The sequence below is a fragment of the Oncorhynchus nerka genome, linkage group LG9b, assembly GCF_034236695.1.
Source record: "Oncorhynchus nerka isolate Pitt River linkage group LG9b, Oner_Uvic_2.0, whole genome shotgun sequence".
Taxonomy (NCBI): Eukaryota; Metazoa; Chordata; class Actinopteri; order Salmoniformes; family Salmonidae; genus Oncorhynchus; species Oncorhynchus nerka.
The window spans coordinates 37,339,719-37,365,207 of record NC_088424.1 but is presented as its reverse complement, the minus strand read 5'-3'; the positions used below and the strand labels follow the sequence as shown (position 1 = coordinate 37,365,207).

Here is a 25,489-nt window from a genome sequence, read left to right as displayed (position 1 = left end):
TGATGAATAGCTTCTAGTATCACACCAGTCTCATCCATGACAGTGATGAATAGCTTCTAGTATCACACCAGTGTCTCTTCCATGACGGGGAGGCTATGTGACCAGCGTAGACATACTCTATGGAAGAGACTCCAGTACAGAGCTTCAACTGTTCCCCGTTTAATCACTCCTGGTGTGCTGCAGGGCCAGAGAGCATAGATGTAGGAAGATGCTGAGAAACTGCTACTCCAGTAGAAATCCCTGATCCGGCGATTCAGCAGTGATATAGCAGTGTTGGCTGTCTTGATGAGTCTCTTGGTTTGGAAACCTCTCTGGCAGGGTCCTATTGTCATGGAGCTGGAGACCTAACATCTCTCTCGCTCTCTCGCTCTCTCTCTCTCTGATATATAGATCAGGGGCTAGAGCTGAACCCTGCAAATCAGGTTTAACACCTCTTCCTGTGTGTGATGTAACTTTCTGTAGCTATTGTACCTGTGAGGAGGTCCAGGAAGTATGCTGTATGAGTGACCCCATCACTATGCTGAAAGAATGCATGCTGTCCAACATGGCTTCTGTGGAGGAGATCAAGGTACTCAGGTGGCCCAAGTACTTTCCTTCCTCCCTCCTTACAGGAGATAGATGAAGAGATCAGGAAGGTGATCAAGGGTGTGGCCCAGTTTGAGCCATTGGATGAGCTCTGCAACCACATCTTCGCCAAACGAGATGCCCATGGAGGTTCACGGGACCACCCCTGGGTCAAACTAAAAACTATCAGCTCAACACACACACCCCTGGACTATCAGCTACACATCCCCTCTGTTCTTGTGAGACACCAACCCTTGGGTGAAAGTCTACTCCTTTTCTCATTAGTTCTCTAAACACACAATAGGAGATTGTCACCCTGTAAATCAGTTTGAAGCAGCATTCCAAACCAGTTCATTACCTCTGACCCTGTGACGTCACTGGTATTTATTCACAATACAGCGAATAATAATATGTTTTATGTCAGTTGGTATGTTTTCTCCTCATACGGAGGGATCTGTCTCTGAATGGGAGGTGAGTTGCATTGGGCAGACTTTTGTTCCAGTCCAGCACTTACGCACCTGATTTAACAAATCAACCTCTCATCAAGACCTTTGGGTGTCAGGTGGCCTAGGCCAGTAACCGAAAGGTTGCTAGATCGAATCCCCTACAGTAGCACTCATTACACTTGGACTAGACAAACTTAAGAGACACCAGGCTGCAAGTCATAACGTCGTCATAAGAAAAGGGAACGACAATAGTCTCTTTCTCTTCTACTCTGACTCCCTCCCTCTTTCCGTGAAAAGAGGATACTGATCCAAGTACTATGAAACCGAAGTGTCTGTCAACTAAAAGACAGAGATTATAATACAGTTTGATGTGATTGGACAGAAGCAATATATTTGGCTGAGACTTCAAATAACATGTATTATTATTGAATTTGTTAGCTTCTGATGACACTGGAGAAGTCTGCATGAGAGATAATAATGTTCCATTGCAGGTAGGTGAGTGCGTTTTCCTGCGTCACCTTGAATCTCAGTATCATCTATTCATAACTAGTGCATATGACTAGTTTTTGGAAGGGCGGGGGTGTATGCTTTTATGATTAACGACTCATGGTGTAATCATAACAACATACAGGAACTCAAGTCCTTCTTCTCACCCAACCTAGAATTCCTGACAATCAAATGCCGGCCATTTTATCTACCAAGAGAATTCTCGTCAGTTATAGTCACAGCTGTGTACATTCCCCCTCAAGCAGACACCAAGACGGCAAACAAGGAACTTCACTGGACTATATGCAAACTGGGAACCATATATCCTGAGGCTGCATTTATTGTAGCTGGGGATTTTAACAAAGTAAATTTGAGAACAAGGCTACCTAAATTCTACCAGCATATTGATTGTGCTAAGCGCATTGGCAATACTCCCGACCACTGCTACTCTAACTTCCGCAATGCATACAAAGCCCTCCCTTCGGCAAATCCGACCATGATGCCATCTTGCTCCTACCGTCTTATAGACAAACTCAAACAGGATGTACCAGGGACGAGAACTATTCAACGCTGGTCCGACCAATCGGAAGCCACGCTTCAAGATTGTTTTAATCACGCGGACTGGAATATGTTCCGGTCAGCTTCAGAGAACAACATCGACCTATACGCTGACTCTGTGAGTGCGTTTGTAAAGAAATGCATTGGAGGTGTTGTAACCCCTGTGATTATTAAAACCTACCCTAACCAGAAAACGTTGATGGATAGCGGCATTCGCACAAAACTGAAAGCACAATTCACCGCATTTAACCATGGAAAGAGGTCTGGGAATATGACAATATAAACAGCTTAGTTATTCCCTCCGCAAGGCAATCAAACAAGCGAATTTCCAGTATAGGGACAAGGTGGAGTCGCAATTCAACGGCTCAGACATGAGACATATGTGGCAGGGTTTACAGGAAATCACGGACTACGAAAAGAAAACCAGCCACTTCATGGACACCGACATCATGCTTCCAGACAAACTAAACACCTTTGCCCTCTTTGAGGATAATACAGTGCCACCGTCACGCCCACTAACAAGGACCCCCTCTCCTTCTCCGTGGCTGACGTGAGTAAAACATTTAAACATGTTAACCCTTGCAGGGCTGCTGGCCCAGACTGCATCCCTAGCCGTGTCCTCAGAGCATGCGCAGACCAGCTGGCTGGTGTGTTTACGGACATTCAATCGCTCCCTATCCCAGTCTGCTGTCCCCACATGCTTCAAGATGACTACCATTGTTCCTGTGCCCAAGAAGGCAAAGTTAAATGACTACTGCCCTGTAGCACTCACTTCTGTCATCATGAAGTGCTTTGAGAGACTAGTCAAGGATCATATCACCTCCACCTTACCGGCCACCCTAGACACACTTCAGTTTGTATACCGCCCCATTCGGTCCACAGACGACGCAATCGCCATCACACTGCCCTATCCCATCTGGACAAGAAGAATACCTACGTAAGAATGCTGTTCATTGACTACAGCTAAGAATTCAACACCATTGTACCCTCCAAGCTCCTCATCAAGCTGGAGGCCCTGGGTCTCAACCCCGCCCAGTGCAATTTGGTCCTGGACTTTCTGACAGGCTGCCCCCAGGTGGTGAGGGTAGGAAACAACATCTCCACTTCGCTGACCCTCAACACTGGGGCCCCACAAGGGTGTGTTCTCAGCCCCCTCCTGTACTCCCTGTTCACCCACGACTGCGTGGCCATGCACGCCTCCAACTCAATCATCAAGCCCACAGAGAGTAGTCGCTCAACGTCAACTAAACAAAGGTGATGATCACGGACTTCAGGAAACAGCAGAGGGAGCACCCCCTTATCCACATCAGAAGGGCAGCAGTGGAGAAGGTGGGAAGTTTTAAGTTCCTGTGCGTACACATCACAGACTAACTGAATTGGGCCACCCACACAGACGGTGTGGTGAAGAAGGCTGAGGCTGCTACCTACATTAAGACCCAATCACTGGACACTTTAATAAATGGATCACTCGTCACTTTATACAATGCAACTCTAAGTGATGCCTCTTTAATAATGTTTACATATCTTACATTACTCATATCACATGTATATACTGTATTTTATACCATCTATTGCACCTTGCCTATGCAGCTCGGCCATCGCTCATCCATATACTTACGTACATGTTCTCTATCACCCCTTTAGATTTGTGTGTATTAGGAAGTTGTTGGGGATTGTTAGATATTACTGCACTGTTGGAACTAGAAGCACAAGCATTTCGCTACATTCGCGTTAACATCTGCTAACTCTCTGTATTTGACAAATAAAATTTGATTTGATGCGCCAGATACTCAACTAGTCTAAAGAAAGCCCGTTTTATTGCTTCTTTAATCAGAACAACAGTTTTCAGCTGTGCTAACAATTGCAAAAGGGTTTTCTAATGATCAATTAGCTTTTTAAAATGATAAACTTGGATTAGCGAACACAACATGCCATTGGAACACAGGAGTGATGGTTGCTAATAATGGGCCTCTGTAGATATTCCATAAATCTGCTGTTTCCAGCTACAATAGTCATTTACAATATTAGCAATGTCTACACTGTATTTCTGATCAATTTGATGTTATTTTAATTGGACAGATAATGTGCTTTTCTTTCAAAAACAAGGACATTTCTAAGTGACCCCAAACGTTTTAACTAGTCAAGGTTGTGTGTGGTGTGTGTGTGCCCTAATCTACGGATTTCACATGACTTGGTAATAGAGATAAGCATCTTAGTCACAGATATCTTTAAAAAAAAATGGGCCTCACATTAATCCTCAGGATCTCGTCACGGTATTTCTGTGCATTCAAATTGCCATCGATAAAATTAAAACTAAATTGTGTTAGTTGTCCATAGCTTATGCCTGCCAATACCATAACCCCACTGCCACCATGGGGCACTCTGTTTACAGCATTGACATCAGCAAAACGCTCACCCACACAATGCCATACACGTGGTCTGCGGTTGTGAGGCTGATTGGACTTACTGCCAAATTCTCTAAAACGACGTAGAGAAATGAATGTACAATGCTCTGGTAACAACTCTGGTGTTCATTCCTGCAGTCCGCATTCCAATTTCACACTCCATCAAAACTGCATATTTTAGAATGGCCTTTTATTGTCCCCAGCACAAGGTGCACTTATGTAATGATCATGCCGTTTAATCAGCTTCTTGATATGCCACACCTGTCCATGTGGATGGATAATCTTGGCAAAGGAGAAATGCTCACTAACAGGGATGTAAACACATTTTAGAGGATGTTTTTGTGAGTATGGAACATTTCTGGTATCTTTTTTTTTCAGCTCATGAAACATGGCACCAACATGTTGCGTTTATACTGTAGTGATCAGTGGTATAGTGGAGGGTAAATGCAGTTTACACACCTTTTGATGAAAAATTAAGAGACAGCAATCAGAGTTTACCACTACATCACTTGTAGAGATCATGTTTTAAGATGGTGAGGTTTCTAGCTGAGGATAGCTGAAGAGACCAGAGTTACAATCTCTCACTTTGCCAGAAATTCACACACATACAAAGTCTAATTGTAGTTGTCAGTGTTAGACTGTGGTAATGTTTTCAACTTTGAACGGTCATTCAATAAACTTTATTACTGCTAAATAGATACTTTGGGATTTTGTCAATGAGGCACTTTATCTCCTTAGCCAGATTCGGATGAACAAACAAATACCGCTGTTATGTCTGTGTCCAGTATGAATGAAATTAGCAGTGGTGGAAAAAGTACCCAATTTTCATACTTGAGTAAAAGTAAAGATGCCTTAATAGAAAATGACTTAAAAGTTGCCCTGTGCAATACTGCATGAGTAAAAGTCCAAAAGTATTTGGTTTTGAATATAATTAAGTATCGGAATTACATGTAATTGCTCATATATACTTAAGTATCAAGGGTAGAAGTATAAATCATTTAAAACTCCTTATATTAAGCAAACCATAGGGCACCATTTTTTTTTTTTTACCGAGAGCCAGAGGCACACCAACACTCAGACAATAATTTACAAACGAAGCATGTGTTTAGTGAGACCACCAGATCAGAGGCAGTAGGAATGACCGGGGATGTTCTCTTGATAAGTGTGTGAATTAGACCAATTTACTGTCCAGCTAAGCATTCAAACTGTAAGGAATACTTTTGGGTGTCAAAGAAAGTGTATGGAATAAAACGTACATACTTTTATTTAGGAATGTAGAGAAGTAAAAGTTGTCCAAATAAAAATAGTAAAGTACAGATACCCCCCAAAAAATACTTAAGTTGCACTTCGAAGTATTTTTACACCACTGGAAATGAAAGGTATTTTCGCAAGGCAATGCTAACTAGCGTTAGCGCAATGGCTGGAAGTGGAAGTCTGTCGATATCTCCTAACGTGCGATAAGATTTTGAGGTGTTTGACAAGAGTAAATGTCAAGTGTACTAGTGCTGTTTTATCGCGGTACAAAATCCTAAATGCTCATTCTGATAAACATTGTTACACCATGTGCCATCCACAGACTGTCAAATTTCTAAATCTAAAGCATTATTTTAAAAAGAGACATCGGAATTCCAGAAATGTCCCTGATATAAACAGCCTGGCACCATTGCGCAAAATAAACTATGATTGAGCTATGCGCGGGACGGTGCAGGAACTGACCAATGGACCGAACAATGGCATGCACTAATGGGCATTTCCTGAAATCAATGAGTGATAGATAACATGCACCAATGGGCGTGTCCTGATTTAAAAAACGCCCTGAATTGCGGTCTGCAATTACTCCATGTTGGAGAGCACAGCTGAGCGGAAAGAAGATCCACAACATTTAATTTCTAGACTCATTTTTCTGTCCTATGCAGATACCCTAATCGACAAATATCCAGCATTCATAACCTGCAACAAACATGGAGAGAAAAAGGTGGGTTTTAACGAATTGCTCAAAATAGTATTGAGAAGAACAAGTAGTAACCATAAAGACGGTAGACGTTATCGACGTCTGCAGGAAAAGCTTTATATCTCATTAGGGAAAGCGTATGTATGTATGTCTGGCTGGCATTCTTGTTACTCGATGGAGTAGCCTGGTAGCTAGCTGGCCACCAAAGTAAGAAATCGTCCTCTTACTAGCTAAAACTGTAACACAATCGTCTCCAGATTGCATAAAAAAAGGCATTGATTTGCTAACTTTCGCTTACTAGCCATCGTTTGTTAACAAACTAACATCAGCCCTCCTGTATCAGGTGATCACACATGTCATTGTTTCAGCTAACGTTAATTAGCAAGTAGGTGTCGATCACGAGTCTTTTGGGTGAGTTTAACATTCGAGACTGACAAACAAATCACCATGTGTCATAACTACTCTATTATTTCTAGATTAGTTAGTCACATTTACCCATAATACATCGCGCATTTGATGCTCTTGAAAACGATCAATGTTTACATCAGTGTTAATTGATTCTCATTATGTGGACTTTCTAACTAATACAGTATTGTGAGGGTTATACCGTGCTGTTGGTTAGCTAGTACACTACGCTAGCTAACTTTTCATGGTTTACTGATGTTTTTTTTGCCGGCTGAGGCTCTCTTAACATTTACTTGATTGTAGTCATTTAGTGACTTACAGTGCATTCATTATAAGATGGCTAGGTGGGACAACCACATCAGTCATAGTAAGTACATTTCTCCTCAATACAGTAGCTATCAGCGAAGTAAGGGAGGGAAAAGTCAAGTGTGTGTTCTTTCACGAAGCCCCTTTTTTTTCACAATTCAAGGCTCTTTAAAAAAATTAACTATGCAACTCGTATCATGTTTCAATATGCAGTAATGATGATAGTTTCCTGAACTACAATAACAATTATTGAAGTTTCTTAAGTCTTTCTGAAAAGTACTTTTTTTTTTTTCCCCTCATGGTTAACTACAAGTAAGTTTTAAAAGACAGGCTGTGTGGTTCATGTGCTTATTTATATTCATGAGCTCGCTTTGACTGACAGCTCTTTGACACGCCTTTGTCAAGCAACTTGTATGCAGTGTTGCAGTAAAACCATCTCAAGCTAATTTGGTGATACAGAAATCAACTCAAACAACAATGAATTTTCATCTGATATAAAAATAAAAAAAACTTATTTAACTAGGCAAGTCAGTTAAGAACAAATTCTTATTTACAATGACGGCCTAGGAACAGTGGTTTAACTGCCTTGTTCAGGGGCAGACTGACCAATTTAAAAATATATTTAAAAAAAATATATATATATGTATATATATATATGTGTATGTATATATGTATATGTGTATGTATATATGTATATGTGTATGTATATATGTATATGTGTATGTATATATGTATATGTATATGTATATATGTATATGTGTATATGTGTATATGTATATGTATATATGTGTATGTATATATGTGTATATATATATGTATGTGTATATATATGTATGTGTATGTATATATGTATGTGTATGTGTATGTATATATGTATGTATATATATGTATATATACATATGTGTATATATATGTATGTATACATATGTATATAGAGAAGCAGCAGGTAACCTAGTGGTTACAGCATAGGGCCAGTAACCGAAAGGTTGCTAGATCGAATCCCCGAGAGACGAGGTATAAAAAAAAACGCATATATATATACTGCTCAAAAAAATAAAGGGAACACTAAAATAACACATCCTAGATCTGAATGAAATATTCTTATTAAATACTTTCTTTACATAGTTGAATGTGCTGACAACAAAATCACACAAATATTCAATGGAAATCAAATTTATCAACCAATGGAGGCCTGGATTTAGGGTCACAGTCAAAATTAATGTGGAAAACCACACTACAGGCTGATCCAACTTTGATGTAATGTCTTTAAAACAAGTCAAAATGAGGCTCAGTAGTGTGTGTGGCCTCCACGTGCCTGTATGACCTCCCTACAACGCCTGGGCATGCTCCCGATGAGGTGGTGGATGGTCTCCTGAGGGATCTCCTCCCAGACTTGGACTAAAGCATCCGCCAACTCCTGGACAGTCTGTGGTGCAACGTGGCGTTGGTGGATGGAGCGAGACATGATGTCCCAGATGTGCTCAATTGGATTCAGGTCTGGGGAACAGGCGGACCAGTCCATAGAATCAATGCCTTCCTCTTGCAGGAACTGCTGACACACTCCAGCCACATGAGGTCTAGCATTGTCTTGCATTAGGAGGAACCGAGGGCCAACCGCACCAGCATATGGCCTCACAAGGGGTCTGAGGATCTCATCTCACGTCTGTCACATGTGCACAGTGTCAACCTGCTTTCATCTGTGAAGAGCACAGGGCGCCAGTGGCGAATTTGCCAATCTTGGTGTTCTCTGGCAAAAGCCAAACGTCCTGCACGGTGTTGGGCTGTAAGCACAACCCCCACCTGTGGACGTTGGGCCCTCATACCACCCTCATGGAGTCTGTTTCTGACCGTTTGAGCAGACTGGCCTGCTGGAGGTCATTTTGCAGGGCTCCTCCTGCTCCTCCTTGCACAAAGGCGGAGGTAGCGGTCCTGCTGCTAGGTTGTTGCCCTCCTACGGCCTCCTCCACATCTCCTGATGTACTGGCCTGTCTCCTGGTAGCGCCTCCATGCTCTGGACACTACGCTGACAGACACAGCAAACCTTCTTGCCACAGTTCTCATTGATGTGCCATCCTGGATGAGCTGCACTACCTGAGCCACTTGTGTGGGTTGTAGACGCCGTCTCATGCTACCACTAGAGTGAAAACACCGCCAGCATTCAAAAGTGACCAAAACATCAGCCAGGAAGCATAGGAACTGAGAAGTGGTCTGTGGTTATCACCTGCAGAACCACTCCTTTATTGGGGGGGTCTTGCTAATTGCCTATAATTTCCACCTGTTGCCTATTCCATTTGCACAACAGCATGTGAAATGTATTGTCAATCAGTGTTGCTTCCTAAGTGGACAGTTTGATTTCACAGAAGTGTGATTGACTTGGAGTTACATTGTGTTGTTTAAGTGTTCCCTTTATTTTTTTGAGCAGTGTGTATATGTTTTATATATATATATATATATATATCTCACATCACACACAGAGAGCTCCAGTTTGGAATGTCTCTTGTGAAGCGGTTCACAGCACATGGGACCGGGAGACCCATGAGGAGGCTCACAATTGTCCAGGTTAGGGGAGGGCTGCCCTCAGGTTATCGCCTCAATTGGCTGGCCGGGATTTCCTTGTCCCATGGCGCTCTAGCAACTCCTGTGGTGGTCCGGGCGCATGCACGCTGACACCGTCGCCAGTTGTATAATGTTTCCTCCGACATTGGTGCGGCTGTGTGTCAAGAAGCAGTGCGGCTTGGTTGGGTTGTGTTTTGGAGGACGCATTGCCCTCGACCTTCGCCTCTCCCGAGTCCCATCGGTGTAACTCCTGTACAGACAAGTCTATCTACCAATTGGGGAGAAAGTGTGTTTTTTTTAAATAAATAAAGCAACAATCATTTTTTATACTTTGGTCATCATACTTTGATCTGGCTTCCTTAAAATATCAAATTTCATGAAAAACATGATTTTGACTGTTCATAATATATTGTTTTGTCCTCTGCCCTCATTAAAGTTGTAACTGCAGGTTGCTGATAAGCTGCCCTCAGGTTATCGCCTCAATTCAATGCTAATGTTGTTTTTTTGCTGTCCTGTCTTACTGCCTCATTTAGTGACCCTGGAAAGAGATTCCTGAGCAAGCCCCAGCTAGCTCGTTACCTGGGCAACACCATTTAGGTGCACGCCATTGAACCCCGTGCAGGAAGGATGCTCATGAATAAGCTTCAAAGGAACCGGCGCAAGCATCGCTATAACAACAACCATCAGATCAAGGTGAGAGAGGGATTTGTAGACCAGGATCATGTAATCTGTTTGACCTTTGAACAATGATCCCTGACCTGTTTCTCTGTCTGTTTTGAAGGTTAAGCCGGACCTGAACACGACCTTACCAGTCAGACAGACAGCATCTATCTTTAAACAGCCTGTCACCAAGGTGACCAATCACCCTAGCAACAAAGTGAAGACCGACCCCCACAAGGCTGTCGACCAACCAAGACAGGTGAGTCCAGTGATGCTCGGCTCTTATTAGTTGTGAAATAATGATACTGTTATGTTATTGCTGCCATATGGTAGGGAGATGAAGTCCTCTACTCTGGCCTAGCCCTCAAAAGCTTATTATTGGGATGAGTCACTCAATTTAACAAGCTTAATCAAAGCTTGTTAAATCATTCCTGTAATGTGGCTAAACATTTTGAGATGCTCTAAGTGGCTGCGATTTAAATTTATGATTCACATTAAGTGATGCACGCAGAGTCCAATGTCTAGTTCTTTACACAGTGTTGGTCCTCAGCTGTTTTGGGAGAGGAAGCTGAGTGGTCTGAGTGCGTTTGAAATTGCAGAAGAGCTGGTGAAAACCATGGACCTTCCCAGGGGCCTACAGGGTAGGTACACTGACCTTCCCAGGGGCCTACATGTTGAGTACACACAGCAGCGAATACTTGAGTTTCAATATATACACATAAACACACAAAATTGTTGGGTTTTATCTGACCCTGTGTATGTCCCCGTCCCCAGGTGTTGGGCATGTGTGTTCAGACAAGACCTTGCTCTCAGCAATCTCCAGCGCCCTGCACACCAGCCCCAACCCTGTCACTGGTCAGCTGAACGCAGCTGTGGAGAAGAACCCTGGGGTATGGCTCAACACACCGCCCAGCCGCTCTGCAAGGCCTTCATGGTTACCGATGGCGACGTCCGGTAGAGTACACAAACCCTGTGGTAGGGCACAACAACACCCAGCTACTGTGGGGCCTTGTCGTTAACCCTGCCAAGAGGACTGTCCTAAATCATTGATCCCTAACCCCTCTCCCACTATGTGGTGTCTAGGAAGCAGGAGGACCTGGTCCACAATGTGAGGAGGGTGGAGGAACGCTCTGATGGCGGACATGTTGGTTCACATAGAGGAATCCACCAATAAGGCAGATGCTCTGAAGAAGGCGCAAACCGAGCAGGAGGACAAGGAGGGCGTATAGCCAAGGTACAGCAGAGCAGTGTAAAAATAGATAGCTTGAGGTTACTTTGTCTTTTACAATGTTGTGTTCTGTGAGTTTGTTCATAATACTTTACGTAGGGAGAGAACAAATAAAGCCCAGAATTAAAACATTAACATAATTCTGTGACAATACCAGTGGTAACCTGCTATAGACAAACTTATTGATTTACTTGTGATCATTTCTCTCCTACGGGGTTGGTGAATACTACAGAGGGCTGCCTGGAACACTGTATTCTACCCATACATGTACAGGATATTCACCAGGATCTGACTAGCATCGGTCAACATGAAGGATCCTCTCTCCCACTGGGATCTCCACATAGGTCTTTCTGTCTGGAAGTCGGCCAACTACAATTGAATCCATATGTATTTTCGACCAATTTAAATTGATTTTAGATGGGAAGAAATTAAGACCTTAGACAAGGCTTTGCAGTTCAACGTTTCAATTCTCTTATTTTTACCCTCAATAATTGTCTGGAATGTGGACAAGTATGTATGGTGCTTTAGACAACCTTTTGTGAATACTCTTAACTCTGTTTTGACCTTAAACTTGCTAAAGTTTGTCTGTGTGCTTGAGAGAGAAGGGGGGGGGGGGGTTAGAGGGAAGAACAGTGTGTTTGTGGGGCACCACTCAGTCCATTCCATTTGAAAGGTTCCATCTAGCTCTGTCTTGTGTTGCCCTGGTTCCACTGTCATTTGTGGAGAATTAGAGGGGTGCGGATTGGGCAAGTGACCACATACTGTAAGATAAGTTGGTGGCTCAAAATGGACTTAGCAAAAGACTACCTGTTGCGTCAGGAATCAGTCATAGATAAACGTGCATCATATGACCTGATATTTCCTATAGGTCTTGTTATCCCTATCTTATTTGGTTTGGTGTTCTTCAAACACTGTAGTCTGAATAGTCGAAGAGCAGTGCTCTGCACAGCTGTTGCATTGACTCGCATGGCTCACATGTCCCTATAAGTTCAAAATGGTGCGAATCTTAGTAGATGTATTTTTGCTTTCATGTTACATTGAACTGTCAATAGATGTGACGGCTGACGTAGACTGTGCCATTACTCAGATAGTTGCCTATTTGGGATTTATTTTTATTTTTTGAACTTTGTGGCAAATCACAATTATGCTGTAGTTATTTAACAGATTTTTAAATATTTCCGTTAACCTGTACTTGATTTGAGGTATGAATGTGACGATCATTCACTGTCATGTGAAGATGTCTGGAAAAAGTAGGAACCCCCCCATGAATTGTAATTGTTCAAATTATGCTTTGTTGTAAAAAAAATAAAAACATTTTGTTTTTCCTCAGAGGGATTTGTTACCATTGCCTGTTTTAGAATTTGTAAGTCAAACATCAAGCAATGAATTTTTCTATTACAAAAATAAATGCAGTCTTGTCACACGTTCTTTTAGATGCTTGCTATGTGAGATCAGCAGACGGAGAAGACTCCTCACCAGACTTGTCTGGTTTTGTAGGCTACGTAGTGATTCTGTAGGTAGGTCAATGTGAGCATCAGAAGTTGAAGCTTGAGTTTGTATAGCAATCAATAATGGATAATTAATCTATTATTCTAGAGACTACATGGAATCTGGCATCTATTATTCAGTTATTGTCCCATTTGGTCAACCTCAAGGGGTTGACAGGCACCTACACAATAACGGGGACATTGCTTTCGCTCTAGACCTTCAGACACAGTTGGTGATCTTGAACTGCTACCCTTGACAAAAATGTTGATGTTGATAGGTTATTTTGTCTCCATTTTCCCAATAACCCACTCTGCCCAACCTGTGACACCATCTTAGCATCCATAACTGTCAATTTCCCACGACGTTTTCAAAAACTGACACGAAACCAGCAGACAAATTATAATCTGCTTTATCAATTTCCAATGTGGAAAATTATCCACCAGCACAATCACTGCGGTATAAAATAACAAAATCGATCGCGGCGTGCGTGCCTTGGCCTTTGAACCCATTGTTGTGTCGCGGATGACGTCAGTTCTGTGTGCGAGACAGGCAGAGCGGCGTGCGCCTGGCGAGACAAAGGCGGCGGACCAGGGAACAGCTAAGAAAAAGAGGTTAGCTAGATCCAGATACAATTTACGGGAGGTAATGTGCATTAAAATGTAATAAACTGCGAACTGATACGAAAAATGACGAGCCGCTAAACGACATCTGGCTGGAATAGGTTATCATCGACAGCCTGTCCCTTCTCATTCGTTTTTTAAAAAAATTATCCAACGCCCCCCAATTTAGCGAGCTAGCTAGCATTAGCGCACTGGTCGCCACTCACCATTCCTTCAAGAATCAAAAGAGAGGAACTCAATAAAATCGGGAGTTGGCCAAAGGGTAAAGTACATTTCAAGATATTTTACGGCCCCCCAAAAAAAAGTATTTGGCGTAGACATTATTTAACGGAAGAATTTCTGCTTTGCTTTCCAACTAACGTTAGCTAGCTGTGGTACTCCCAAACAAAGGGGACGACAACGTGACTGACTCAACTGTGGAACTAGCTAGTTTGCTAACTAGCCTACTATAGCTAGCTAACAGATTAGCGCTTTCCCAAATGTGATGCTCCCTTTTCGGGATGATACCGATTGTATAGGTAAAATAGAATGATCTAGTGTTCATTGTTATGGAATATTTAATATTGGCTTATTAAAATATGTATGACGCACATTTCAACAAGATAGTCAGTCACACAGACTATTTTTGCCAGACAGTGAGACGGAATGCAACACACAGACAAAGCAAGCTTGAAGGGAACGGCGTCCAAGACGGAACAACACACTAACCTATTTATCGTTACGGAACTAACTAGCTATATGACAGCAAATGTTTTTACAACTTTTAGTACATTTCATTTGTGTGTTTTCTAAAACTTATAGCTAAAAACGTTTTGTGCTGAAACTCCCTTTGTTTGCCTCTCCCAGAAAAGATCGCTTTTACACCCACAGGCGACCCAAGATTGGATGTTCATCCTCGGGGACTATGCCTAGCCCCTTATTCCACCCCGAGATTATGGACCACGACATGGTAGTGAGCAGCCAGCACAACGGGGTCAGCCTGCCCCGAGAAACGGATCAGGAGTCCCGGGACGAGGGCCATCAGGAGGTTCTCCGCTTCGCCATGGACCAGCTGTCACTTATGGCCCTGGAGAAGGTGGACTGTGGGGGCGGTGGTGGAGGGCACGTTGACCCACTCGACGAGAACCAGGGTCCAGTCTCCGAGAATTGCAACGGCGGTTATGTCAACCTGCAGTTGCTGGAGCACCCAGGAGGCTCCCGGGAATCCCCGACGTCCTGCTCCCCGTCTCCAGAGTACTATGGATCGGGCGGGTACCACATGGCTGGCCCGCACTCTCACTCCATGCTCGGGGAACAAAACTCAATTATCTGCAATCGTAAAAGGAGTGTCAACATGACCGAATGCGTACCTGTGCCCAGCTCCGAGCACGTTGCTGAAATAGTGGGAAGACAAGGTAAGAATTTCCCCCACTTTTGTTTACCTATATGGTTTGACCGTAGCTAGCTAGTTCATAAGATATTAAAGCTAACGTTATAGATGTTATGGTCTATTTATTACAAAATACCCCTCTCATAACCACGAATGCATAGGACCATGCACCAGACAGCCTTCCTTTGTTTGGGGGGTGATATGTCTCTGAAACGTATCAGCGTCTGGTGTTATGAGAATTGTTATTGATGTGTACAGTGGATGTTGTTTATTCGCATATTACATGTAGACATAATGATTTACTGGCCTTATTTGCATGTCCTTACAGCAGTGTTAAATCAACTACCGATGTTATTGGTTGTGTATGGTGCATGGGTAGCAGAGAGGGGGAGGGGTAGGAGAGGGTCAGACAAAGCGGCAGATTGTCGGGAGTCTGGACATGTCTAGCAGGCTGCACCAAACAAAAGAAGCCTATCGAGTAATTTAGCGATATGCACGACAGAAGTCACCAATTTTAAACAATATGTCTGGTGTTTATATTTACGTCCACGTTCAAATTAGATTTGTAGTAATTTTATGTCATTCATGCTTGGCCCTAAAGCGAGGCAGTTGGGATGGCCGCCGCGCATAACACGGGACTGGGCGGTGTTTTCGCCCCGCATCTAGCCCAGTCGACCGCTCTCGGTCGTTTTAAAAAAATACCTACACATTTTCTCTCTGCGCACAATATTGACTACTATGCTTGGTTCGCGGTTGTGGCTACGTTATGGCATTGTTCTCTTTGTTTGAAAATGCCATGCTTTCTGCCTCCCAGAATGACATCACACACGTCCCATCCTATTGGTGGGTGAGAGCGAACTGTCCATATTTAAAGAAACAGTGCAGCTGTCCTTGGGTTAGCATTATAAATGCTACGAGGCTAATAAATTACAGGCCTACACAATGGAAATATATATTTTTGCCAGGCTGTTTGTCAACCAGTGAATGCAGTGCGGACAGATTATTTTAACCAGTTTAGTAAACATTTGTCCACAAAGTCCTCTATTCTCTGAATCAAGTTAGTAGCTATATTTTATGTATTGTTCATCTTCAGTTTATGAAACAACTATTACTTTACACAAAAATTCCCCTATTGAAAATGATTAATTCTCAACTCTGCTAAACACAATCGGCCAACATTGTTATTTCCCCTCTTCCTCACCTCTCTCTGTCCCAGGCTGTAAGATCAAGGCACTGCGTGCGAAGACCAACACCTACATAAAGACCCCGGTGAGGGGCGAGGAGCCCGTGTTCATCGTGACAGGGCGCAGGGAGGACGTGGAGATGGCCAAGCGGGAGATCGTCTCGGCGGCCGAGCACTTCTCCATGATCCGGGCGTCCCGCTGCAAGGCTGGGGCCACGGGTACAGGAGCACCCGGGGCGGGGGGAGCAATCCCAGGACCCCCACACCTGCCTGGACAGACCACCATACAGGTACGACAACCACAGTGGGAAATACAGTAACCTAATGTTTTGTTTGCTTGTTGTTTATTTAACCAGGTGAAAGGGAGCCTTTGCCAGTAGCCAGCAACACAAATACCTGTGGAGATATACAAATATGGGTTAGCTAAAATGCCCCCACGTTGAATAGAGGCCATGATAATATCTACTTTTATACACTTAGTTCACAACCGTTCAGTTCCATTTAAATGGCAGTTCTTGGTATTGTTTTACTGCTCTGCCAGTACACTGTGATTCATCACCTGTTTTTATGGGTATGTAATTTCCTCCATAGTTTTACATGGTCAGGTCACGTGGTCTGGAAAGCCCTTACTCTTATTTCCTCCCCTGGTGCAGGTTCGGGTGCCATACCGTGTGGTTGGGTTAGTGGTTGGTCCCAAGGGGGCGACCATCAAGCGCATCCAGCAGCAGACCCACACCTACATCGTGACACCCAGCCGGGAGAAGGACCCTGTGTTCGAGGTGACTGGCATGCCAGAGAATGTGGACCGAGCCCGGGAGGAGATCGAGACACACATCACCTTGCGGACCGGGGCCTTCGTGGACCTCCAGGGAGACAACGACTTTCACACCAACGGAACCGACGTTAGCTTAGAGGGCCTGGGCTCGCTGGGCGCTGCTCTCTGGTCTCGGGCCAACAACCACCATGCTGCCCCTCCACCCCCACCTCCTCCTCCACCACCGCCCCTCCCGCTGGCCATGCACCACTCATCTGGGAGGAAGCTGTCCTCCTTGGCCTCCTACCATCAACATAAGGGAGGGATGGGCTCTGAGAGCTACAGCGCCCCCAGGAGGGCCACAGAGGGAGACAGCCCAACCAGCCCCTTCAGCACAGGCTCCAGCAGCGCTGGAGGAGGCGGGTTCACCCCTGGCCTCCCCTCTGAGGAGCTGGGCTTTGAGTTCAGCGCCGCCAACATCTGGGCACCCTTCGTCAATGGAGGAGGAGGGAAGGTCCCAGGCTCCTCCCAGCAGCAACCTCTCCGCCGAAACAGCAGCGGCCTGAGTGGAGGCGCCATCACACCCCGCCTGTCCCCCACCCTGCCCCCTGACGCCGTGGTGGGACCCCTGGATCATCCTATGGCCCGCCGGGCCCAGAGCGACCCCCTCAGTGCCCTCTCATGGCTGCAGTCGGGCGGTACTGGTGCAGGGACCATCTCCGGAGGATCTAGCTCCAGCTCCGGAGGCTCATCCACCGGTTACTCCTCCTGCTCAGCCTCCTCCCTGCCCGGAGGCTCTCCCACAGACTCAGAGGGCGGGGGCAGTGGAGTGGGCCTGGCCTCTGGCATGCTGGGCCGGCTGAAGCCTGCGGCAGGCTCTGGGGCTGGAGGTCTGATTGGTGTAGGGCCAGGGGGCGGGAGCAGGGACTGTTTTGTGTGCTTTGAGAGCGAGGTGACAGCGGCCCTGGTGCCCTGCGGCCACAACCTCTTCTGTATGGACTGCGCCGGACAGATCTGCCAGTCCGCTGAGCCCGAATGCCCTGTCTGCCACATCCCTGCCACACAGTGCATCCGCATCTTCTCCTAATGAACCCCCACCCAAAGACAAGGGAGAGAAGTGGAGGTGAGAGGAGGAGGGTGTCATCTTAAAAAACATCACTTTTTTCCCTCTCTGACTATCCAACAGAACTGCAGTGGGGCATCAACTGTGGAGGAACGGACACCAACAACCTTTGCTATTAGGATGGGCTATAATGATTACAATATTAGAAATGACACTATAAAGATGTTGATTTAATTATAATAACTATGACAAGAATAATGGTAGTAATAATTATTATTATTATTTCCAGACGGGCTGATTTTGGTTCATTCTGCAGACTGCAGAAGTAGTTGGATCACGAGATTTCACGGTGGACTTGTGTCTTATCTTTCTTCAGGCCTTCATTCTGACCTGGACAAGTTTTCAGGACTCAGCCTCTAGGTTGTCTGTCTGTATAGTTTTCATTCCCTCGCGTCTTCTTCAGATATCTCTGCCTGCTTCTTTCACAATCCCTTTCCTTTGCCACTTTTGTAATTAATAACATATATTTTTCGACGGAGCTGCCTAGACCTGCACCTTTCTGGTTTCTTTCCGATGTTCTTTGACAGGATACGAAACACTGTTTTTCTGGTCTTCTCTGTTCTCTCTAACTCTCTCTTTCTCTCATGCTATAGTATAGTGATGTAAAGGAAAGGCTTTGGGATTGTGGTATGAGCCTGGAACTTACTTTAAAACGGGCACAGAAAGAGACACCTATGAGACAAGGCTGAGGGACCTCATAGATGTTATGAATGAAGACTGAAACACTTAAGATATTTATGCTGTTCAAAAACTGATATTCGATGTCTTGGTTTTAACGACCAGTATAGGAATAATATAATAGTTTTAAGTTATTTAAGGAATATCAGTAGTAATGCCATAAGGTCAGTTACTCAGTCCCTGTTGGTCTGTCTTTCTCTCAAACCCTCTCTTCCTATCTACCCTCCCCTCCCCTTCAATAGTTCCAGAGTTGGGCTTTGTTTCTGGTTCGATTGAATGAAGCGGAGCCGAGCCTTGTATTAAACCCTACTGTTGTATTCCACGTCGAATGCTCAGCTGACAACAGAATGTGTAATTGAAACAAACATGTCTTTTTTTGGCTCCATTCCTCTTTCTTCCCCTTGTGGAGCTCAGTGTAGACACCTAGCCATCCACATGACAAACTAAACCCAGTCCACCCAGATCTTCTATCTGATTTGGACAGCTAAATATTTTTTAGAACGGTTTTGGCTTTTTCACCGTAAACTGTGGCCCGGTTTGTCCCTCACTTCTCGTCTGTCTGTCTCTTTGTCTGTCTGTCTGTCTCTCTTTCTCTGTCTGTCTCTCTTTCTCTGTCTGTCTCTCTTTCTCTGTCTGTCTGTGTTTCTCTCTCTTTGTGTGTTGAAGTCCAACAGGAGTATATTGGTCTTGGTGATGTCACACACACACACACACAGGAATGTCTCTGCCAATAGGGATCTTGGTTAAGAGGAGGCGGCCCGTCCCCAGTATTAAGGGGCGTCAGAATGAGCCGTCTCTCTCTGCACTGCAAACCTTGAGCGACACATTGTAACGTTTTTATCCCCCAGCTAAGCTCTTTTTCTCCTAGTCTAACCCCGGATCACCCAGCCCATGCGGCAGTGGCATCCTGGGAGATATGTTTTCTGTCTATTTTCTTTCTAGTTCACATCAACTGCCTCTCTCCTATGGTGTTTTTAACTATGATGTGGACAGGTTGGTTTTGTTGTGACGGTACGGTACACAGTTGTAGTATGTAGCCCTTTGAACGTATGTACGGATGTATTCGTAGAATGAGACAAGCCATGATAAACAAGATTAAAAACAGGGCTTCCTATGAGCACACACACTACATTTTCAGGTGTTTAACGTTCTCATTGGTGACAACAGCGAGAGTAATAAATGTATCCAATATGGCAGCTAGTAGCTATTTCATCCAGGGCTTCCAGACACTATGTGTTCAAACCCAAACAGCTGCAGAATGTGTTGCTTGTTCTTTTCTCTCTGGTCCAAGTCTATAGAACAGTAGTCAACCTTGTTTTTTGGTCAACCCTGTTAGTACCGGTCTGTCTCAGTGGTCAACCCTGTTAGTACCGGTCTGTCTCGGTGGTCAACCCTGTTAGTACCGGTCTGTCTCGGTGGTCAACCCTGTTAGTACCGGTCTGTCTCGGTGGTCAACCCTGTTAGTACCGGTCTGTCTCGGTGGTCAACCCTGTTAGTACCGGTCTGTCTCGGTGGTCAACCCTGTTAGTACCGGTCTGTCTCGGTGGTCAACCCTGTTAGTACCGGTCTGTCTCGGTGGTCAACCCTGTTAGTACCGGTCTGTCTCGGTGGTCAACCCTGTTAGTACCGGTCTGTCTCGGTGGTCAACCCTGTTAGTACCGATCTGTCTCGGTGGTCAACCCTGTTAGTACCGGTCTGTCTCGGTGGTCAACCCTGTTAGTACCGGTCTGTCTCTGTGGTCAACCCTGTTAATTCACGTCCATTGTCTGTGAACAAATTAACAGAAGGCCCTGTTCCAATACTTTTCAACTGCAGCCTTCCTTTCTCCCCTCACACCTTGAGGTACTATTCAGTGATCTACCATGTGTGGACAGGTGTTCCTAGCAATAAGGTCACTTCAGATCAGTGACTGCCTTCAGGGAGGGAGAAGGAAAATATGCATTTGAAGAGAATGAACACTCTTCACATAGGCAGAGCTGAAGCCAAGCTACTTTTTAACAATCCACTTCTGTGTGTCTAAGATGCGTGACTAAACGAGCTAGCCAAGTGAAGGGGACAGCAGCTTGACGTCTTAATCTGTAATCTAATAGTCAACCCTCATTTAGATGCACAATATCTCCCCCAACTTGAAACACTCTCCATGTCTACAGATGTGCAGCTAGTAGCCACTGAGGACTCCCATTTTACTGAAGACTACTCTAATGGTGCGTTGGTGCAAACTTGCTACTGACACAGATACTGTTTTTAGAAAAAAGGAACGGCCATCTAGGGCAGCACAGGGGCACAGCGTCCCCTCTCCTGCTCCTCTTTTAAGAATGAACTGTACAACCCTGACCACCCCGTGGTCTCTTTCTCTCTACCCTCAACATGAGAGTGATCGATCTGTGTAAACTGGCAACCTGTCCCTGCTGGGCTTGATGTCAAACATTTAGTTATCTCTGCTCCTTCAGACACAAGTTAGGTGCAGGGGAGGACGTGACCATGTCTTTTTAAAGGAACAGCTAGACTGAGTGTTTGTGTGAGTCTCCTTTAGTGTTAAGTGGAGGCCAATTTTAAAAGGGCCCCTTTTTTCCAGAACTGCCCATGACTTCTGTCACTTAATGTCCGTAGTTGAATTTGCCAGGTGGTTCTGGTGTAGGTTCTGGTCTGGTTGTTTCACTAGTAAACTCTTTCCCCATGGTCCAGAGTGTTATGGTAATGTACAGTAACAAACAGCTAAAAGGTACAGAATATTCTCATATTCTGCAGATTCATTTTTTTCTGAACTTCACCCCTCTCCTTTAGGTTTGAAAACAGGGTTTATAGAGGCTCGTTGAGGAATGACCTCTGACCTTTTTGTGACAGAGGTGGGCCCAGAGAGTGCCACGCCCATCTGGGCAAGCCGCTCCCCCTGAAACTCTGCCTTTCTATTTGCTTTAATTCTTTTTGTATGCAGAACCAAAATGTTACATCAGCAAACAAGGTTTCAGGCCTGACTTGTATGTATATACCCTGAATACAATCAATGGGATCTCGTTTTTAAAAAAGTTACCAGACTTAAGTAATGAAGTTAAGTGTAGTTTTTAAAAACATGTATAATTATTTGTAAGTTAACCATATGCATGTCTTCAAGCCATCAGGCATTAGAGGGGAGAAACTTTTTACACATTTTTATTTTTACAATTTATTTGCTTAAATACCTAAATATCCCAGACAATAATGTGACCCTTTTTTTATTACTTCTAAATGATTTTTTTATTTCCCATATTTTCCCCTTTATTTCCTGTGTACTACATATACATATAGCCAATTTTATAACAAAATGAGAAAATTATTGAAGAAATTTTTAAATTGAAATATATTTTATTTGAAAGTTTATGGACCTTTTAACCGTGAGCCGGAACAATTGTATACGCATATCATTTGAGCTGACTTGACGGTTATGAGAAATGTATCAAGAGTTTTATTTTTTATGCTTCTTTAATAAAATCTTGTTTTTGGTTTCTTTTTTTACTGTAAAACAATAACCCTATTGTGCTTGTGTTTTCTTTCACCTCTAGCTTACTTTACGGTCAGAACACATTGACTACCACCTTATGCTTTACCAAATGAACTCAAGTAAATCTTAACTCTTATATTCTCAACTGCATTGTTGGTTGTTAGTAAGGTCTACCTACACCTGTTGTATTTGGCACATGTGACAAATAAAATTTGATTTGACTAGAGTAGTAACTAGTAGGAGGAGGAGGTTACCTTGCGTTCCACACTTTCAACCAAGGTAGGCTGTGTTTACACAGGCAGCCAATTCTGGTCTTTTATTTCACTAATTGGTCTTTTGACCGATCTGATTTGGGCCGCCAGTCTAAACTTACCCTCTAATCAGACCTGGAAAACCAGTGGGTGCAATTATCAGAAATTACAGAACCAGGGCTGCGTTCAGTGCATAGTGTAATATGGGCGGATGGGTAGCCTAGTGGTTAGAGCGTTGGACTAGTAACCGGAAGGTTGCAAGTTCCAACCCTCGAGCTGACAAAGGGGTGTCGTTCTGCCCCTGAACAGGCAGTTAACCCACTGTTCGTAGGCCGTCATTGAAAATAAGAATTTGTTCTTAACTGACTTGCCTAGTTAAATAAAGGAAAAATAGAACGATCAATTGAATGGTGCTGTACTGAATGACCATTGCCCTTTAAATACATCACTCGTGCCATTTTAAGAATGCTTATTTGGGGTGGTTTGGAAATTGAGGACAGGGGCTATGTTTATCAAAACTGAAGCATGAATGTCCATAGACTGCTTTCAAGGTAATGAAACGAGTAGCTTTTAAATATGGGTGAGCTATCCCTTTTTTTAATCTCAATTTGGGCACATTGTCATCTCTCATTCCACCACATGGTGGCAGTAGATATCAACCATGGGCTATGAACGATCGGGGTGGGCGGTGTGCATACTGCCAAAGCTCTCCGGTTTAGACGGGATGCAGCTGCAGTTTCCAGCAGACTGCTTCTGGAAACAGTAGATAGATTTAGTAGGACAATACATAGGAAGGACAGTGTGTTTTTACATGATCACTGAGCGTCAGATATGCTCTAATAGAGAAGAGAATAAAGTACAGAAAATTGCAGTTGGACACAAATGGCCTTTTTAATAGGAAGCAGTTCACAACCAGGCTGCATTCTAACCCACCTTCATTCTAGATAAAGAACAATCAATCGTAATGATAAACAAATTAGAAACATCCTCAGTAGAAAATAATTCTCTCATGCGAATTCCGTGTACACGCTACATTCATATTGGTTAAATATGTGTATGTATTCACAAGCCTTTTAAAAAATAAAATGTTATAATTCATTATCATTACATAGGTATTCAAATGAAAAGAGAAAAAAAATCCCATTAGTGGTAACATCAAAGAGACGCGTGCTGGCACGATAAAGTTCATTTTCCCTTCATGCACTGGTGTTTGTTTTTATTCACAGGGTGGGCATCACTTGGTCTCCATGGAGATGTGGTGGCGTGCATGCATGTCATCTCACGTGTGCCCTTTTGTGCTTGCGCATATGTTAGTGTGTATATATGTGCGTGTGTGTGCAGTCTTTCTATGAGTGGTAACAAAGAGCAGGTTCTTGGAGTTAAATGAAGTCATACATGTACTATCAGAAGCACCACTAGCAGTGCTGTCATGATCATGTGATGTGAAATGACATTCAGAAGCCTTGCCTTTGGTTAAACAGAAGCTCGGAAGATAAAAACAAAAAAAGAACAATGTATTAGCTCTCCCTCCACAATGTAACATGACACAGTCCATGTTGCTCTAGCTGTGAAAAGTGTTGATTCAAACTCATGTACAACAAGCACAAACATCACAATACAAGCATTTTGTGCCAACACCCATATGGCATTTGCATTGTCAAAAAGAAAAGTAATAAAAAACGATATTGTGACACACTGGAGAGAGCCAGTGAGATGTGTTGTTTTACAGTCAGCCATAGTTGAAATCAAGGAAGGCTTGGGTAGGGCGCCCCTGGAGCAAATTAGGTTTAAGTGCCTTGCTCACGGGCACATCGACAGATCTTTACGTGCTGAGTGGGTGGTTGATATATAGATGGCTTGATGTGGTATTATTAAACTACTACGATGGCTTGATGTGGTATTATTAAACTAATACGATGGCTTGATCTGGTATTATTAAACTACTACGATGGCTTGATGTGGTATTATTAAACTAATACGATGGCTTGATGTGGTATTATTAAACTACTACGATGCCTTGATGTGGTATTATTAAACTACTACGATGGCTTGATGTGGTATTATTAAACTAATACGATGGCTTGATGTGGTATTATTAAACTACTACGATGCCTTGATGTGGTATTATTAAACTACTACGATGGCTTGATGTGGTATTATTAATCTACTACGATGCCTTGATGTGGTATTATTAAAACTACTACGATGGCTTGATGTGGTATTATTAAAACTACTACAATGGCTTGATGTGGTATTATTAAACTACTACGATGGCTTGATGTGGTATTATTAAAACTACTACGATGGCTTGATGTGGTATTATTAAACTACTACGATGCCTTGATGTGGTATTATTAAACTACTACGTTGCCTTGATGTGGTATTATTAAAACTACTACAATGGCTTGATGTGGTATTATTAAAACTACTACAATGGCTTGATGTGGTATTATTAAACTACTACGATGCCTTGATGTCGTATTATTAAAACTACTACAATGGCTTGATGTGGTATTATTAAACTACTACAATGGCTTGATGTGGTATTATTAAACTACTACGATGGATTATTAAACTACTACGATGGCTTGATGTGGTATTATTAAACTACTACGATGGCTTGATGTGGTATTATTAAACTAATACGATGGCTTGATGTGGTATTATTAAACTACTACGATGGCTTGATGTGGTATTATTAAACTACTACGATGGATTATTAAACTACTACGATGCCTTGATGTGGTATTATTAAACTACTACGATGGCTTGATGTGGTATTATTAAACTACTACGATGGCTTGATGTGGTATTATTAAACTACTACGATGGCTTGATGTGGTATTATTAAACTAATACGATGGCTTGATGTGGTATTATTAAACTACTATGATGGCTTGGGCATTGACACTTCTACTAGCCAACACAAGTCTTTGAAAAACACTAGCTGGTCCATTTGAGTTGGTCCATTCATCACAAT

General features: G+C 43.4%; 2 protein-coding genes across 4 annotated transcripts; both read left to right on the top strand.

The window, feature by feature from the left end:
• The first annotated feature begins 7,992 nt into the window (after positions 1-7,992).
• mbd3a (methyl-CpG binding domain protein 3a) lies at positions 7,993-12,896 on the top strand. The gene is given in 8 exon segments (XM_065013657.1): positions 7,993-10,370; positions 10,459-10,596; positions 10,888-10,978; positions 11,112-11,239; positions 11,242-11,291; positions 11,421-11,463; positions 11,465-11,571; positions 11,798-12,896. Coding segments are annotated over 7 exon segments (618 nt in total). The 5' UTR covers positions 7,993-10,304; the 3' UTR covers positions 11,567-11,571; positions 11,798-12,896.
• A 680-nt stretch (positions 12,897-13,576) lies between these two features.
• On the top strand, positions 13,577-22,286 carry LOC115114729 (RNA-binding protein MEX3B). Of its 3 annotated transcripts, none has more exons than XM_029643211.1 (4): positions 13,577-13,664; positions 14,520-15,067; positions 16,259-16,515; positions 16,879-22,286. In XM_029643211.1, exons 2-4 carry the CDS (start codon positions 14,578-14,580, stop codon positions 18,064-18,066), a joined length of 1,935 nt encoding a protein of 644 aa, XP_029499071.1. In that variant the 5' UTR covers positions 13,577-13,664; positions 14,520-14,577; the 3' UTR covers positions 18,067-22,286. The 3 variants fall into 3 exon arrangements, with proteins under 3 accessions (XP_029499071.1, XP_029499070.1, XP_029499069.1); XM_029643210.2 differs by having other exon boundaries at positions 13,595-13,695; XM_029643209.2 differs by having other exon boundaries at positions 13,599-13,935.
• The last annotated feature ends 3,203 nt before the right edge of the window (positions 22,287-25,489 follow it).

Excerpts from the sequence above, each read along its gene's own strand:
- LOC115114729 (XM_029643211.1), top strand. The coding sequence starts at position 14,578 with ATGCCTAGCCCCTTATTCCACCCCGAGATTATGGACCACGACATGGTA. Across the intron at positions 15,068-16,258 it reads TGAAATAGTGGGAAGACAAG|GCTGTAAGATCAAGGCACTG; the intron begins GTAAGAATTTCC and ends TCTCTGTCCCAG. Across the intron at positions 16,516-16,878 it reads CTGGACAGACCACCATACAG|GTTCGGGTGCCATACCGTGT; the intron begins GTACGACAACCA and ends CCCCTGGTGCAG.